This window comes from Seriola dumerili, unplaced genomic scaffold (assembly GCF_002260705.1).
Source record: "Seriola dumerili isolate Sdu_G_001 unplaced genomic scaffold, Sdu_1.0 BDQW01000088.1, whole genome shotgun sequence".
Taxonomy (NCBI): domain Eukaryota; kingdom Metazoa; phylum Chordata; class Actinopteri; order Carangiformes; family Carangidae; genus Seriola; species Seriola dumerili.
This window is the reverse complement of record NW_019174343.1, coordinates 5,195,381-5,212,618: the sequence shown is the minus strand read 5'-3', so window position 1 is coordinate 5,212,618 and position 17,238 is coordinate 5,195,381. Positions and strand designations below refer to the sequence as shown.

Below are 17,238 nucleotides of genomic sequence, written 5' to 3'. Positions count from 1 at the left end.
TTAGCTCCTAAAACCACAAATATATCTTCTTATGGATCAACACTTCAAATAAAACATAGGAGAAGTTCCCAGGATAAATTCTGAGAAGCACTTTATGCAACATTGGTATTTATCCGACTGAATCCTTGAGAATCAAATTGAACTGAATCAAATGGAAATGAAAAGAATTAAACTACAATCTAATGACTGTTTTTTTTAATAAATATCTGTAATAACATTCCTGCAGAAATAGTCATTACACAGCTTAACAGTCATTACATAATTTTTCAGCATAAAAGTCACCAGTGGACTCAGTGAACTCCAGGGAGCTTGGATCCCTGGGTGCCCTGGGTGTGGTTTCATTACATACCCAGTGCTGTCACAGGTCAAATCAGCTAATTAAAGAGATGAACAATTTGAGCCGAGAGAGAGAGAGAGAGTTGGGTTCTGCTCCGGTCCGACCGCACTGAGAGGGAAACAGGACAGCGAGTGTTTGATGAAGCCTAATTAATTGACAGCTAAGCCTTTTGCTCCCTGCTTTGTAACTAAACTGTGAGAGGTGAGGAAGGCAGGGTGACATTCAGACAAGCTAAGTAATACTGCCCATGAGTTTCTGTGAGTCTGGCATCACGCTTCTCCATGTGCCTTTTCTTCCTACACCCCCGCCCAAGGCATTTTCACAGATGCGTGTCAGTCTGGACGGTCGCGAGCAGCTGTGTGTGCTTCTGATGTACTGTATGTGACGTTATTGTAAACTAAAGCTGTTCCAAACACGCCTCGCTCCATGTGAGCCCCTGCGGGTGCACGTGGAAAAAAAATTCCAGCAAGTAACTGCAGAATAGCAAAAGGCATCATGAACTTAATCACTTGAATCTGCCAGACAGGATCCTGGGAGCATGGTGGCCTACAGTCAGTCTGCAGGGGGCGTTGTAGTGAGACCCAAACACTACTTATGTAAAATGAACTCCTGATTACACTTGCATAATAAAAACAGGAAGTGATCAATTTTGTGTCATAAGTGTGGCAGTGGGAGGCTGGGCTGTGGAGGGTACGCACACAGTGCTGGTTGAGGACAGAGGTCAGATCAGTAGGTCTGTTGTGAGCCAAGCTCCCTGCTGATCACTCAATGTGTTACATTACTGCAGTGATTAGATTTCTGACTGGAGCGTCTACACTATGCCAAACTGAACCTTAATCAATTAATCATCCATCAGTTAGAAAAGTCTGTTATTATGTATTGAGAAAGGATGTGGTGATTAGATGATATTCCATGTTTCTCTTATTGTCAACAAACCAACAAGAATTGATTCTACTAACAAGTGTTGTTTGTAGATAAACATTATAAACACATCAAGGAGCCAATCATTGACGTGTTCATTCATTACCACTAGTTTTTTGATTCAATCACTCATGCACCATCCTGCTGGTGTAAATACTCACTACATCACTACAGCACCGAATGTGTACCAATCTGCCACTGAAAATAGCCCCCACAAAATGCACCATTTCCTCCTGTTTGAGTGACATTTGATAAAAACTGCAGTTTCCAACTATTTTAGCAAATTACTGAGTGTTTTAAAAAAAAAAAAAAAAAAAAAAAAAAAAGTGAAGCAGCAGATCTTTGGCTATTCTCAAAGATTTCTGTTTTCATTTGGAAAGATTAGTCTTCAGCAGGCAGGGAAGGGAGGTCAGGAAGTATTAGCAGAAATTCCACCAATAAAGAAATAAACATGACAGAAGATAACTTTTTTTTTCTTCATTTAAAGTGGATGTTAGAGGATGAGAAAAGCTGTGTAACCATCACAAGTTTATAACAGTGCAACATAATTCTGCAAACAGATGGAAATCGCACTGCAATGTGCAATTGACTACTGTTTTTTTTTATATATATATATATGAAAAGGAATTTTTATATTTGCATTGGAATTTTCATTCAACTTTAGCCACTAAATGATACACCACGACACACAGAAAGTAATGTGTTGTATCTCCTTAGTTGCAAAAGGCTAAAATAGATAGTTAGCATTAGCAGTGATAGCCACCGGGGCTGAACTGAAAAGGAACGCCACCAGCAGAAAACACGAGGAAGAAACACTGGGCTACATCAGTTATTTCCTGTGATCTCTATTTATTATGGCCCTTTTTAACGACTACGTTATTCTTATTTATCTCTATTTTTATGCCACTATAAGGAGTATCACTCTATCATCTGGAAAGTGCAGTGCAACAATACAGCAGCAACTAGCACCCAAGATGGACAAAATCCTACTTCGAAGCTGCAGTAGGGATTGTGTTCATGAAAAACAGACTCATCAGAGTAAATCAGATATTATAAAGAGCAAGATCAGTACACAGAAGATTTACTAAGAGTTTTTTAGGTTTAGCCTTCTCTTATGGGGGATGTTTCAGTCTCACAGAGGGATGGACTAGCTTGTTTTCAGATAGTCCCATCAGTTAAAAGCTAAAAGCTAAACAAGTTTTAGCCCACTCCTGTGCCAGACCCTGCAGGCTGCCTGTGTTCTCACAGGTGCTGCAGCGCTCAGCTCCGACTGTGACCGACTGCAGGACTGGCTGCTCAACAAGACATGTCCACATGAACTGAGTCAGAGCTGTGGACAGCTGAGGCATGCCATTGTTTGGGGTGACGGCACCGTGTGCTCGTCTGCCAGCGTCTCCGTCCTGCTGACCACACGGTCTGCCGGAGGGCGTGACGAGCCCCTCCTGGCAGCTCGCGCAGCAACAACAAAAGCTGAAGGGACCCTCTCCCATACCCGCTCTCTAAACATCCATCTTGTACCAGTGTTTGTGTACACACTGCGTGAATCATACTGAATCTGTCACATTGAATGAGTCGTGCTGAATTGAACAGAGAACAGTTTGTGGAGGTGGCTAGCATGCTGTGTCCTGTCTGAAGCACTCATAGCAGTGTTTGTGAGGGGCCTTGGGAAGCGCAGCTGTTTGTACAGAATCAGGAACAGGACAGCCTTCATCGCGGACACAGAACAATCAGCCTCTCTCACCTTGGACTCTTGAGCAGAGCAGCAGTGATGCTGAGGCATTCATCTGAGTTACCCTGTGCAGAGTCAACATCAGATGAAAGTGAAACATCGTGCTGTTATTTTACACATAGAGTTTTAATGTGATTATAGCAGCGTCAAATGATTCTGATGGAACAAGTTCTTGTTTGTGGAGACATGAGAAACAGCTGGTTCGGGAGGCAGTTGTGTTACTGATATATGTTACTTTCAGCCTAATTTCTCTCCAGAATGTAAATATAACTGTGCAAAGCTGTTTGCCGCACTGAAGTTGTTGAAACTAGCACTGTCGGAATATTTTAAAAACTATACATAGGGTTCTTCAACGGGAAAAAGATGGGACAATTTTGAGTTTGCTTTAAAGAGTAAAGCTATTTGCTGTGTGCTGCAGCCATTTAAACCCAGCAGGATATACTTGCCAGCTTGTGATTATAAATAATCAAAGCCCATAACTTCTGATTAGCCATTATAATATGAATAAACGCATAATTTAATAAAAATCAGAAACACACGACCAGGAATCATAGCACACAGCTAGCAAGAGATATGCAGGGTTGTTAGTGGCCCACCATTGGCCCTGTGTGGGCAAATCACTCTGCTGCTCAGAATGTGACTGGAACATGAGAAGTTAATGAAGAGCTGGAAAATTTAATTCATGAAGTAGAAACTTGTGGCTTTTATTTTTTTGCCTCCACGTCGGCAACAGCTGTGGCCAGAGGCATTATGTTTTCAGGGCGTCCATCTGTATGTCCCATTCTTATGAGCACAATATCTCAATTTGGTACAAATATCCACTTGGACTCAGAGACGAACTGATTAGATTCTGGTGCTTGAAGTTCAAAGGTCAATGTCACTGTGACCTCACACAACACGTTTTTGGCCATAACTCAAGAATGAGACACAATTTAACACAAATGTCTATAATGATAAAATGATGAAGTAATGACATTTTATGTCCGGACGGTCAAAGGTCAACCTCACTGTCACATCATAATGTTCTGCAGAAACACTTCTGGACATTATTCAATGTTGTGACTCAGGAAGGGGAGATCGGGACCATATTTCCTGCACCATGACCTGTTGGCGGAGGGATACAACCGTGAGGTGGTAATTGTAGTCCATTGTTGAAGTTTATTGTTGGAGAAGCTGATACCAGCACTGAGTTTTTTTTTTTTAATATTATAACCATTATTGTGGTGGAGTTTGATAACTATGTTTTAATGATTTAGAAGGTTCTACAGGATCTGCTGGAGAGATTTGTAGGCAAAAGAAAAAAAAAGTGAATTCCTTGACATACATTACAGTGAGGTGCCGCCTCGGTCAGATCCATCTGTTCCAGTGTGGGGTGGAAAATAAAAGAAAAAGACATGACAATGTCACATGGTGTGATATAAACAGACCTAGCATAAATCCCACTATTAACCTTGGAATCTAGAAATAAGGTTATTTAAGGATTTTACAATTCTATTAAAGTGCCAGTATGTTTATATTTTGCAGCAGTTTTTCTACACAGCTCCACTAACTGCTCTGACATTTGGATTGTCTGGAATATAAACACTGTTCCTACAGCACATTAGACACAAAGATACAGACGAAACAGAGACTTTAAAGCATCTTGTTTATCTTCACATGCACGTAATATATTTAGAAAATTAGTTATTTTATCCTCTTTGTTTTTCTTCAGAGGAAAAAAGGTTTTGGAGACAGTTGATCAGTTTGTCTTTTATATATTTGGATTGATTTGAATTTTTAACAAAACCGTGTCAGAAGATACCAAACTCACCAAACTCACCAAACTCACCGAACTCACCAAACCTGATTGTGTTTTCGATCAATACGTGAGAAGAACAGCATTAACACTGTTGTTGTACAGGTTATTGCTAATAAATGCTCAAAACAAGAATAAAAACAGATCTTGAAATACCTTTAAATAAAATAACCCCCTCTCAAAACATCATTATGCTGTTTCCATTTGTGCTGTGATGCAACACACATGGCGTGTTGCATCGATTTACATTACTGGAGTGCAGAGCAGCGCTCTGCAGCAGAATGCAGAGCAGTGGGCTGGCTTGGGATAGCAGAAGGGAATCCTCTGTTTCTAAATTTAACTCTCTTTGGCAAAATACTGCAGCAGCAGCACCGGCAGCAGCAGCAGCCATAATCAATGGCCTATCTACGTCACAGACGAGCTTGCCTTCCCCTCCCCTCCTCCGCCCCTGTCCCCTGCTGATGGAGAGACTGCATTTTCTCTCCCCCGCTCCCCACTGTTTGAACCGTGCTCACTCTCCCTGTGGGAGCTGGACACAAATTTACTGCAATGATCTACATCTCCATCCCTGTCCTCTTTCCTCTGTTACAGGCTTGTGTGCAGGCTTCCTCAGCTCAGGCCCTCAGCTGAGGACATCATTATATGAAAATAACACTTCCTTTGTAACACACTGCTGAGACTTTGCTGCAGCCCGCCTGACCCTCTGAAGTTGTAAGAGGGTAATGATCATGCGTCTGATGACTTCAGTATAAAATCCCTGAAGCATCAGTGCCTTGAATTCCCAGTAGAAATGTGTGGCTGCTATTTTTTTTTAGAGGGGCAACTTTGTGAATCCATTATTTGTTACCCTCAACCTGTCATGTGATGACCCTGTGAGTGACTGAGCAGGAGAGGCTGCAGAGGGAGTGAGAGATGAGAGGAGCAGGAGCTGGCAGCAGGGATGTAAAAGGAGAATGAGCAGATATTCTGTCTGAACTTTAATGCAACTGATGCCTAACTTTACAAACACTGTTATGTATTCAGTATCTGAAAGGGTTTGTTAGACAATTAGGTGCAGCCCTCAACTTAAAGCTTTCTAGCATGAGGATCATTAATAGAACAAAATGACAACAAGTACAGAAGCACAGGCTGCAATCGATAGTAAGGACATCACCATTCAAACATTCAAGAGAGGCAAGAAACTGTTAATAATGAGAGGAACGCCTCTCTGGAATGACAAGGTTTTACAAACATGGTTTACATTACTTTCTTCTACAGTATATGAGAGTCCAAAGGTTGAAGAACAACTTTACAAATAGTGAGTGAGTGTTGGTGTGTCCATTTGTGAAAGGGATTTAACCAGATTAGCTTGTTAGATACAGTATATAGCATGAGGTTAAGAGGGTAAGCTGTTCACAGTAGCTGACTGATGCAACAAGATTATGGAAATTATGTTTATGAACTTATATCATTTATATCATGACTTAGGGTTAGTAAGTTCCTCTCCAGACACGTTTTAAACTATGTAAAAATACTCTTAGTTCCTCATTGAGAAATCCTGGATCAGGCCTTGTGCCCTGCCCACCACCGCTGACCGGTGAAAGAGCAGTGCCTATCAAGACTCGGCCACTTGTCTGAGCCTCAGTCAGACCCAGACTCAGATGAGGAGTCTGTTGAGACCAGAATCAGAGACTAGTAGATGTATCAGAACAGTTAGCGTAGTTAGCATCCTTTATTTGTTTATGTGGTTTGTTAACTTGTAACTGGCAGTGGCTGACACAGTGTTGGTGGTTAGTAGCCCCGCCCCCCATCCCCACAAGTTGACAAGATTGGTTTCTTAGTTATCTGAGGTATGAAACCCTGGCTGTCTGAATCTGTTTTTATGAGACTGTCATTGGTTCACTGCAGTTCCAAGGTGGAAATACCCAGTCATGGCTTGTCTTGTATATTATATAAAAGCACCATATGGAAATGTTAACAAGGTTAAAATTGATATTCATTGGCGGGGGTCTTTAAATATATCATTGCTGCCTTTTTTTTTTTTTTTTTACTGTTTTTATTTTCGTTTCTACTACAACTTCTTTGCAGTTCAAAGCAAGAAACCTCTTCTTCATGCTCATTTACTCAGCTAACAAGATTATTTCTCCTCCCAGGTCTTCCTCAGTGAAATGTCTGTATAACTAAACCTCCAGTCAGCATGTGTGATCCAAAGGTTCTGAGACCACTTTCCCATTGAAGCAAATGGGAAAGTGGTCTCAGAAACTTTGGATGGTGAAGGCAGAGGAAGGAAGACACGCAGCAGTGATGATGATAATGATGATGATGATGATGATGACGATGAGCATCCTGCTCAGTATTCGCCTCAGTCCGCTGAGCCATGAATGAACCAATAACTAGATATTTGTGTCACATAGACCCGTTTCTGCTGACACCACAACTCGCCGTGTGAACAGAGCAGCTAAGCACAGCTGCTGTCCAGCACCGCTTTAAATAACTCAGTATCGCACTGGCCACACAGCAGCTGACTGCAAGACGGCAATATTAGCATTTAGAAAGCCCAGCGTGTGGAGTTAAAGTTCAGCTTATTGCTGGTGTTTTATCCATTTAGGGTCTGAACTCCAAACAAACAGTGGAAAACGATTTTATGTGCTGAGACAGATTTTCCATTTTCGGCCAATGAGATCTCCAGTAAGTCCAGACAGAAATCTAAGTCGAAACTAAAGCAAGTTGAAGTTCATCAACTGAAAAGAACTGTCTCCTCATGTGTCGTCAAGGTGTCATCTTTAATCCTCTCTTCCTTCACTTTCCTTTAAAATGATATCACTGTGAACTGTATTCAACACAGTCGCAGTTTCCAGGCAACCAGGGCTGTCAGATGGAGACAGCCTTGGAGTTTCATAATCCCTTTCACCCGAGATGAAATATTAATGCATGCTCTGCTCGGGCTCCCCCCCTCCCCCCCCCTCCCCCCTTCTTCTTTCTTTCATTCTTTTTTTTTTTTTTTTTTGGGTTCCCTCCTGCTGGTAAGAAAAATGCGAGGCAAGTGACTGCTTTCTCAAAATCCTGAAATGTCTTTGAGTGCTCAGCTTTCAAAACAGTGAGGAGCGTCGTAGGTTATACAACAAAGACTTGGCCTACTTAGGACACAAAATTGAATTAAGTAAAGAGGATACACAGTGTAATTGATGCAGAAACCAGGCCCAGGGATGTTTCAGACCAGCAGCCCAAACTGCATCACCTGTGGTCAAGAAAAGGCAACTTCAGTTTCTGAATAAGAGAAGTAGCTGCTTCCCCGCCTGCAGGCAATGAGTGTTTCATTTTACTTTTTTTTCTTGCATGTTGCGTGTGTTTGACCTGCCGAAGGTACAGGTTTTATTAACTGGAGCATATTTGCTTCTGTAGAGTGGACAGAGTGTCATCAAGTGTCCCTTGTCAAAACACTGCTTTGGAGAGAGAAAGGAGCTGGGGTAATCTACAGGCTATAAAGAAGCCAAATGTTGCCACCGTGACAGAACAAAAAAATAAATCAAATTTGCTCAGTTTCTTCTTATGGTGGGAAAGAAATTATAACAAGATGTTTTTCATGTCATAATAACATATTTTTCTTGTTGATATTACATAGCAAATTATTCCGTTTTTTACAAGAAGCTTTTCACACTATAACAACAAATTACTAGCTGGGTTTTCATTGCAGTTTTGTGCAACATCGAAGCCATTTGTTTTCGACATGATTCCAATTAAACGTGACAACAGATTTCCAGCATCTGCCTCTCGGTTGGAACTGGCTCCCTGGAGCATGAATCTGAAAAAAAGTGTTTCCATTTCAGTTTTGGAAAATATTGCTTTGTCGAATAGTCAGAAAAACCACCTCATGTGAGCGCATACATTTTTTTTTTTTTGCGACATTTGAGAGTTTGAAAATTCAGGTGTTTCCATTACTCATTTTTAAGATCACAATTTCAAACTGCGATTTAAGCAGGTTAATGGAAACACACCTACCTTGTCTTGTCATACCACAACACTTTCTTTTGATTACACAAACCAACGTTCTCTCTTTATAATGTCATACCTAATTACCTCATTAAAACAAGAAACACTGCAGCATGATAAATTGGTATGTTATAACAAGAAACTTCCATATGTTGTTACAAGAAAAGGATCCAGTCGAAGCCTAAGGAGAGGACTCTGTAGTCTCATTATGAAATGTTGACACGAAAAGGTTTTCTTTTTTTTCTTTTTTTTTTTGTTAAACTGCATAATTAGGAATATAGTAATAACGGAGAAAATATGTCATAATAACATGAAAAATATCATGTTACAGCAAAAATATTTTCTCTGACTTTATTTTTCGTGTTGTCATGGTGGCAGTAATGAGCTGCCATACTTCCATGACTTCTGTTTGTCCAAAGAAAAATAAAGGTTGGGCGATGCACAGGCCAACATTAAGCAATAAATGACAGTTTAGGTTACATTTAGTCTTTGTTAGTGAATATGTGAACTATACACTTGGTTGTTACTAAAATAGATTTTGTATGTTTTTTTGTGGTAGCTTTGGTAACTAGTCGACTGTCATAAAAACCCATAGTCACTTAACTGAATCCAAAGTGGTGTTTTAAAAACCTCACACGTACACACACACACACACACACACACACACACACACACACACACACACACACACACACAAACATACAAACACAAAACGACAGCTTTAAAAAAGAAAAAACTGCAGCTCTAGCACACATTGTCTGAAGGTGATGCAACTGTTGAAAATGCTGCAGTCATTTCTTCCTTTGCCTGGAGGCGATGATATCAATTTCTCTACATCTGCAAGTCCGAACTACGGCTGATGCTGCTGCTGCTGCTGCTGCTGCTGCTTACTTTTCCTGTAGTTTTCTTAGTTTGATAGGTGTAGAACTAATCAGTGACCTGACCGCTCCCTAAGTCACAAGTGATTTATTTTATCCTTTATTATTTGGTGACAAATTTTAAGTATCTAGCTTTTTGTGCAATTCAGCTAAATGCCAGTGTGTCTGAAACCTCTGACCCACGCACCTTCACCCATTACTCAAGGTGAAAACATGTCAGCTGAGATTTTAAATAATGAAGACAGTGTGTAGTTTTTTTTTTTTTGTCTTTGTGGTTTTGCATGAGGACTGTTCCTCTCAGGATTTCTATTGTTGCCTTTATAGTGAGCAGCATCTCAGCCAGGCATCAATCCAATTACAGGACTGGAGTTGGCAGATATTGTGAAGCAGTTGGAGAGACGTAAGCAGCGGATGAAACAGCCTGCACATATATGGCATGAAGTGAAATCCTCAAATTACATGTTGCCACCACTCTAGACCATCCCTGTCCCACATGCAGTAATTAACGTTATACAATGGCTTTTTTTCTTGGGCTCTAGCTGCGTGTACCCTCTAATTGAAATGTCAGAAGTCTCAAAGCCTCTGCACCCACACAGTGAATACACAGTTGTTTTTCTCCCTTTTCTAACCCCACGCCAAATGAAGGTTAGATCATCAGTGATCAGAGGCGTGACCGGTGACATACGTGGCTAATTTTGTTTGCTTGTCACCCACTGCTACATTTCACAGCCTATAAATAAACAGATACAGTAGGGAACATATTTGTCCTCCCTGTCTGGCCAAGGTCCATCTCCAGCATTGATTCAAGCTTGCCAATTGACTGTAACAGTGTTCATTATGCAAACAGAATCAGAAATTGATTTCTAAATAGGTTACATCTGTTATGTTGGCTAATGGATGTCCATTGTTTTAGGAAATCAATGTTTGTTCAGGCTTTTCAGTACAGTTAGTGTATAAGACTCTCGGACTCAGATTTTTAGCCTTGCCAGTTGCATGGGTCTAAGGACGCAATGCTTATTAAATTTTGTACAGAAATTCACAGTCCCCAGAGGATGTATCCCAAAGATAAAAGGTGATACCTTGATTGTTCCTCTAATGCCACCAGCAGGTTTACATTTTCGTCTTTTAGTGAAACACCAACATTCATGTTCATATTCATGTTCCCCAGAGGACAAATCCTAATGACTTTGGTGATCCCTTTAAGGCCCCCTCCAATGAAAATCAGGTTTTAGACCTTGTTAACGTGTTCATATGATGTTTTTTATATAATACAAGATGTATTATGAGTGAAATAAGCAGTCAGACTGAGTATTTCCACCTTGAACTGCAGTGAACCAATGACAGTCTCATAAAAACAGAGTCACACAGTCAAGGTTTCATGCGCATATCAAACCCGAAACCTTGTTAGTACAGAGAGCGAGAGTTAGCATTAGCACAACCTCTAACACTGTGTCAGCCACTGCAAGTTACAAGGTAACAAACAAGATAAACAAATAAAAGATACTACACATGCTAACCCCTCTGATATGTGTGGTTTCAAAATGTTTCAAAACCTATTGGCTGGATTGCGATGAAATTTGGTACAAGCATTCATGTTCCCCCGACTTTTCATCTTGCACCATCATCTTGTCAAAATTTTAATTTGTCCAGGTTTAACACTCGGAGTCTCAGATGTGCTTTGTGTTTTGTGATAATTAGCTAAACTAAGATAGTGAACATGGTAAACGTTATTCTTGCTAAACATCAGTATGCTAGCATCATCATTTTGAGCATTTACCTCAAAACACAGCTGGTTGTCGACTCTTAGTTCTGTTTATTATCGGTAAACTTCAAGTTAAAACTCTGCACATAAAGGATAATGGAAATATACCTAAGCCTACAGAGCCACCTGAGGTTTCTTCATTGTGAAAGTTTATGTCCTGTAGAGTAACCTGTCGTATTTTCTTCCGTGTGAAAGTTTATGGCTTATGTACAGTAACTTTGTGAGGGTTTGAAGCAGGACCATGCTATTTGAAGTCGCCTCCTCCACACTGTGCTCCCAGCGGGTTGTTCAAGAGCCAGACATGATCCCCTGCTTGATTTGTGGACCTGTGCTAAAGGGCAAACCGTTGGAGACAAACAGTTGGCTAGATATGCAATTGATTCTTGGTTTCATGTCTGAGTCTTTGAATGTGTCCCGTTCGTCTATCATCAAAAGCACAGCAAGCCTTTGAACAGAGGCAGTTTTAAAAAGGCACTTGAGCGATTTACTGAGCTTTTTTTTTTTTTTTTTTTGTCGTTACTTGAAATTTAACATTGTGTATAGGGTGCAATAGAGTGTCAGGTGATGCTGCAAATATCCGGGCAGCAGTATCCTCAAGACAGTCTTTCATATTCCTGTGACCTAGTAACTGTGGGAGACATCCAGGTCAACACTTAAACACAACCAAGTTACATAAACGCTGAACTTCTGTCAGGCTCAGAGGGTTCCTTTAATTATTCCTGGCAACTAACCACCAATGCCCCCCCCCCCACGCTCCCTGCACCCCCCCGTCCCTCAGGCCGTCCTGGGCTCACTCAAGACTCAACATCTAACCGTGGCGCTCCTGTCCTCGGGCTCTGTCACTGAGGGGAAGGAGCGAGAGATTAGGACACACCTCAGTGGGCAGTAGCTGGCCGCTGCCCGGCCCGTGGCGCCTGACTCATCCCATTCTCCTCCGCTTTTCATGGGCTGACATTCCCTTCAGCCCTTGCTCTTACAGGCAGCTCATTGCTTTGACATGCTGGGGAGTTCTCCAGCAAACAGGGAACTTTTACCTCTGACCAAACAGAGTGGGTGAACACTTGTGAAGCACAACCCGCTGCAGGAGGCTGTGACTAAAGGCCCCATTAGGATTGTTTGGCAAAATACAACACAGGGTGACTCACTCTTGCTTTTATGGTATTTGGATTTTGTCTCTTGTCTATAATCAGCACCTACTTTTTCTAATGTAAAATACATCTGATCTGTTTTGAGTGTGATTTGATTCACTTTGTGAACTGAGGCTAATGCTATTGACCTGACATGTTGTCTGCTGCAGACCACACATCCTGCCATAGCTCTGCTCCATTTAGCACATCGACTCCCCTCGGCTTCCAATATTGCCACGTCCGTGGTCCTGTTTTGCAAGCCCTCAGTGGTACCAGTCACAGCTGAAGCCTTTACAGCACGGGAAGCTTATTTTAGACCTGCTCTCTAGGTGACATCCACCTGGTCATTATTTTCAGGGCTGTGGACAAAGTGTTGCAACTTATAAAAGGTTTTCCATCGTCTGAGCTATACTGATTTGCAGTAGTGTACAAAATAGTTTATTATGTCTGCCAGCAAAATTATGTATCTGTCATCAGCAGAGCGTTAGAAAATGAAAAGTGTAATGGATAAAAGAGCCCTGTGTCCCTGGGAATCACCTGTGTAACAGACCTACCACTAATAACAACAGGGATGTCACCATCAAGTTGTTTTTTGGCTCAGATCCTGATTCCAGTTCTTTAATATCTGCTGATACCAAGTTCTCTCTGATGCTTATATTTACCCCAGAACATACAGCTGCCCAGTGTAGACTCAAGCTATGACCTGAACATAGGATAATGCTAACTTCTTCCTGACAGAAATCTTTGTCCCAAAGATGCTCAGTATACACAGAATGAATAAACAGCAGCTGGAGATTGAAGATTAAATATGTATCTGATGCATTGAAATAACAACTACTTAATCTGACACACCTTATTGTTCGGGAGCTGGTCCAAAATTATTAAACTGATCAGCTTCAATTATTGATGTTATATACCTGAGAGAAACTAGGAGAGAGTCTCCTGAAGTTGATTTGACATGATCAGCTCGAGGGAAGACGTATCACTCTGTTGGAACTATAAAAACAGGAGCTTCTTCCCTTGCAAATGATCTTTGGAGTACAGACACTGGCTTGCAGAAAGCACACAGCGACAACAGACTCTCCGTCAGGTTACTCACAGAATGAATGTTAATTAGTGACAGTGGAACTGATCTGCCGTCAGTGAAGTTTGTCATTTAAACCGGTGAAAGCAACGGTAGCACCGGCTAAAAAGGACAAGCTGCTGCCTGATTGTTTTGTACACTACTCTGCTAATTAGAAAGAGGGATATGCTAATGTCGGAGCTTAGTAAATCCCTAAATCCAGATGTGTGATAGCTCAGCATTAGTAGCAATGGCTGTAAATACTTTTTCACATTTGTACACTGTGATTGTCAGTCAACACTTTACGCTGCTGCAAAGGAGAACAGCTTTGCAACACTTGCAGGCTCAGGTGGACACAACAGGCTACAGTGAAGAAAGGAACGGCATTTGATCGGTTTTATTTTAGATACCGATCCATTGAAATTCATCTGGATCAGCCCTGATATTTATCCTTTGGATCACTTTTTTTATGCATTGTGTTTGCTTTGTTACTGTGCACAAGTCCGCACATACTGCCAATGGTTTTATGCTGTCCTGGTTATCAACAGTTGGGGATAGTAATGTGCCATGAAATATAGCAAAGAGCTAACAAAGGTAGTGAAGGAGAAGATTGCAGGCTAGCAAACATGGAACACTGCAGGATTTCAGATATTTAAATAGTGTGATATTTTATTGGACCTCAATAATCCAGAATGTGTTTTACCGAGAAACCGAATAAAAGCACAAACTTTAACATTGGCACTGAACGTAACAAAGAAAGTCACATGGCTTTGCTGAATCGAGCACTATCAACTATTCTTGTGTGGTAACAGGGGTGATGCACACAGAACTTGTAGACCTAAGTAAAAATAGTTTTAAGAACATTTTTTTGGTTTAAAATATTACTTATTTTTTAAGCATTTGCAATATCATTCTAAAGCGTCGATGTCTTTATTGTGATATCCACATCACATTCATTTTAACTTCAGGAGTAGTAGGAACAGTGAGTGCTGGAGGGATCATTTTGATAGTTTAAAGATGATGTGAGCTTGCCCCGCTGTGAACCCAGACAAAAAAAAACTGTCTGTCCACCTCCATAATTTGAGAGGGGGGGGGGGGGTTGTCCTGCTCTGAAAAAGACGCTGTGTTCCCAGTAAATGTAATGGCCCCTTTTTGGAGTCAGCACTTTAAGCTCCTGAGCTGGTGAGAACAACATCTGATCTAATTTTCTGCCCTCTCAGTTAGCTGTAGACCACCGCCGCCGCTGCTGGTGTGAATCATAGTTTCACCTCCCAGCAGCTGTGAATATATTGTAGTTGATTATTAAAGTACATTTTATTATGGGCCTTTTTCCGTTTTCCATTTTTCTCGTGTGAGTCGTGAGTGATTGTCGTTATTTAACCTGTCTATTCAGGGAACAGGTTTTCTCTGTGTTCACCGACATTCTGCAGCACATTATTGCTTCTAAACATAGTCACAGCTTGGAGCTTGTTTATTTGTCATCAATTCTGCCCTACAAAGACAGTAGTTGAGAAAAAAAAAGTGTTTTTTAAGGTTGGCTGGCAAACAGATAGAAAGATTGTAATTCCTTCATTTCATGCCTTTTCAAGATGTTTATTCTACCCCCCAAAAAAAATTCCAATATAACCTAAAAAATAACTTCAGTACTCGGAGAAACTGCAGCATCTACAAATAAAATGTGTTTTAGTTTTATTTGGTTTATTAGCAGTCTAGCTCTGAATGCAATACATCTGTCTCTCCATCCCCACTGAAATAAGTATAATACAATAATTTATTAACTTAAAATAATGTCTTTCTCAGGAGTTTAGCATTATTTTCCTTGCTCATATTTTCCTGTTTGTCCCGGGAATTAAACCTTCAAGCCTCTTGTGCCGTTCTAAGTCATCGATATCTATGACCTAAGGGTCAATGAAGGGATTTTTTTTTTTATAAAATACATGGAACCTGGTTTGGAAAAAAAACAAAACAAACAAACTTATGTTTCCCATGAGGCGCTATTAGAGATGCTATTACTGTCTTGGCAGCTGTGTGGCAAATGTAGTGGCCGTGAGTGTGTCGGGGGTGGAGCGGAGGTTCTTCTTGGAATGTCATGTGTGGAATCCTGTAATTCAGGTGATGTGGAAATCTGAGAACTGACACAGGCTAAATCTGGTTTTTGCCAAACCACCCAGTCTTGTTATACATGAACATAATTAACATGTACATTTAATTCAGTCCACCATGATGTTACTTTTAACCAATTATTGTCCTTGTTAGTGCTGAGATAATTAGTCGAATGATCAATACGTCAGCAATTGCGATTATAAATTATAATTTAAGTGATTTATCAAGTAGAAATGTCCAACATTTACTGGTTTGAGGATTTATTGGTTTCAGATTTTTTTTTGTTGTTTTTGTCTGAATTACATCGTAAATTAAAATGAAATATCACAATGTTTTGGACTGCTGGTCAGATACAAGCTGTATGAAGACAACAGCTTGCATTCTGGGATGTGGTAATCATTATTTTATTACATTTAGTCTATTTACTGAGCAACTAAATGCAAAAAATAACTGACAGATGAATGAAATACAGAGCAGCCGTTGAATATTTCGGATATACCTCTCCTGATGATGATCATCTGATGTCTATTTGTGTTGTTCAGATGTTGTTTTTGTTTTATGTTTGTTTTCATCTTCATAGCATCATATCATACCATCTCACTCACTTCACATATACACATTTGTGCTAAGTAAATATTGACAGGCCTGTAGAATGAAAAATGTCAGTTTAGATGTGTTTTCCCTTATAAAGCTCCCACCACTGTACTCAAGCAACTCCTTTTGCTGCAGCAGGGTGGTGTGTGTGTGTGTGTGTGTGTGTGTGTATGTGCGCGCGTGGGGAATCTCCTCCTCAGTCCCACCCCGTCACATTAGTTCTGTGCATGTGGTAAAAAAGGAGGCAGGCAGTGCTGCACCGCTCACTCCGCTCAGCGCAGCTCAGAGCGCAGCATCCTCCGCTCCGCCGGGACGACAACCACAACGCGCCTCTCTCTTTAAACTGCTGGAACATTCAACCCAAGCAGGTCGTCTGAGGGAAAGTCTCCCTTCTTTTCTTCAGTAAACTGGCTCTATCGCGTGCTATAAAACGCACAGCCTGACGTTTTTCCCGATGTGGAGCCTTAAATGTTCTAAAACCAAAACAAGCCGCTTTCTGGACTCGAGGTGGGACGCGGTGTTTGCGTTTTGGATGTGCGGATCTTGGCGCTCTGCACACCGGCTCAAGCATCCGAAGTGCTAGTACTAGTGAAAAGACTTAACAGACTTTGTGCCGAGGCGGGGTGAGGACAGAAACCCCAGCAGCGTAGGAGTGACCATGGTCCAGAACGTAATTCTGGTGTTTTTCCGCAGGAGGCTGAGCCAGAGGCCGGCGGTGGAGGAGCTGGAGAGTCGGAACATCCTGAAGCGTAAGTAGTTCACCCATCGACAACTGTGACTGACTGTGACTGCAGCCTGACTCTCTGTTTGTGCCATTTAGGAAAGCAGTTTATAAACGTCTCTCTGCGTCGTTTCTGTTCTTAAACCAAATCCAAGAGTCTTCATTTGATTAAAAAAAAAAAACGATATTTGGACAATAATCCCTTAATATTCAAGCCTTATTTGACTGAGGTTAATGGT

At 41.1% G+C, this 17,238-nt stretch overlaps 1 protein-coding gene across 1 annotated transcript in view; it reads left to right on the top strand.

Annotated features, from left to right (window-relative positions):
• Positions 1 to 17,238, top strand: part of phactr3 (phosphatase and actin regulator 3) — a 55,721-nt gene that overhangs the window by 34,558 nt on the left and 3,925 nt on the right. The window contains exon 9 of the mRNA XM_022745032.1: positions 16,972 to 17,027. Coding sequence (XP_022600753.1) covers positions 16,972 to 17,027 — 56 coding nt within the window. The remainder of the gene's footprint in view (positions 1 to 16,971; positions 17,028 to 17,238) is intronic.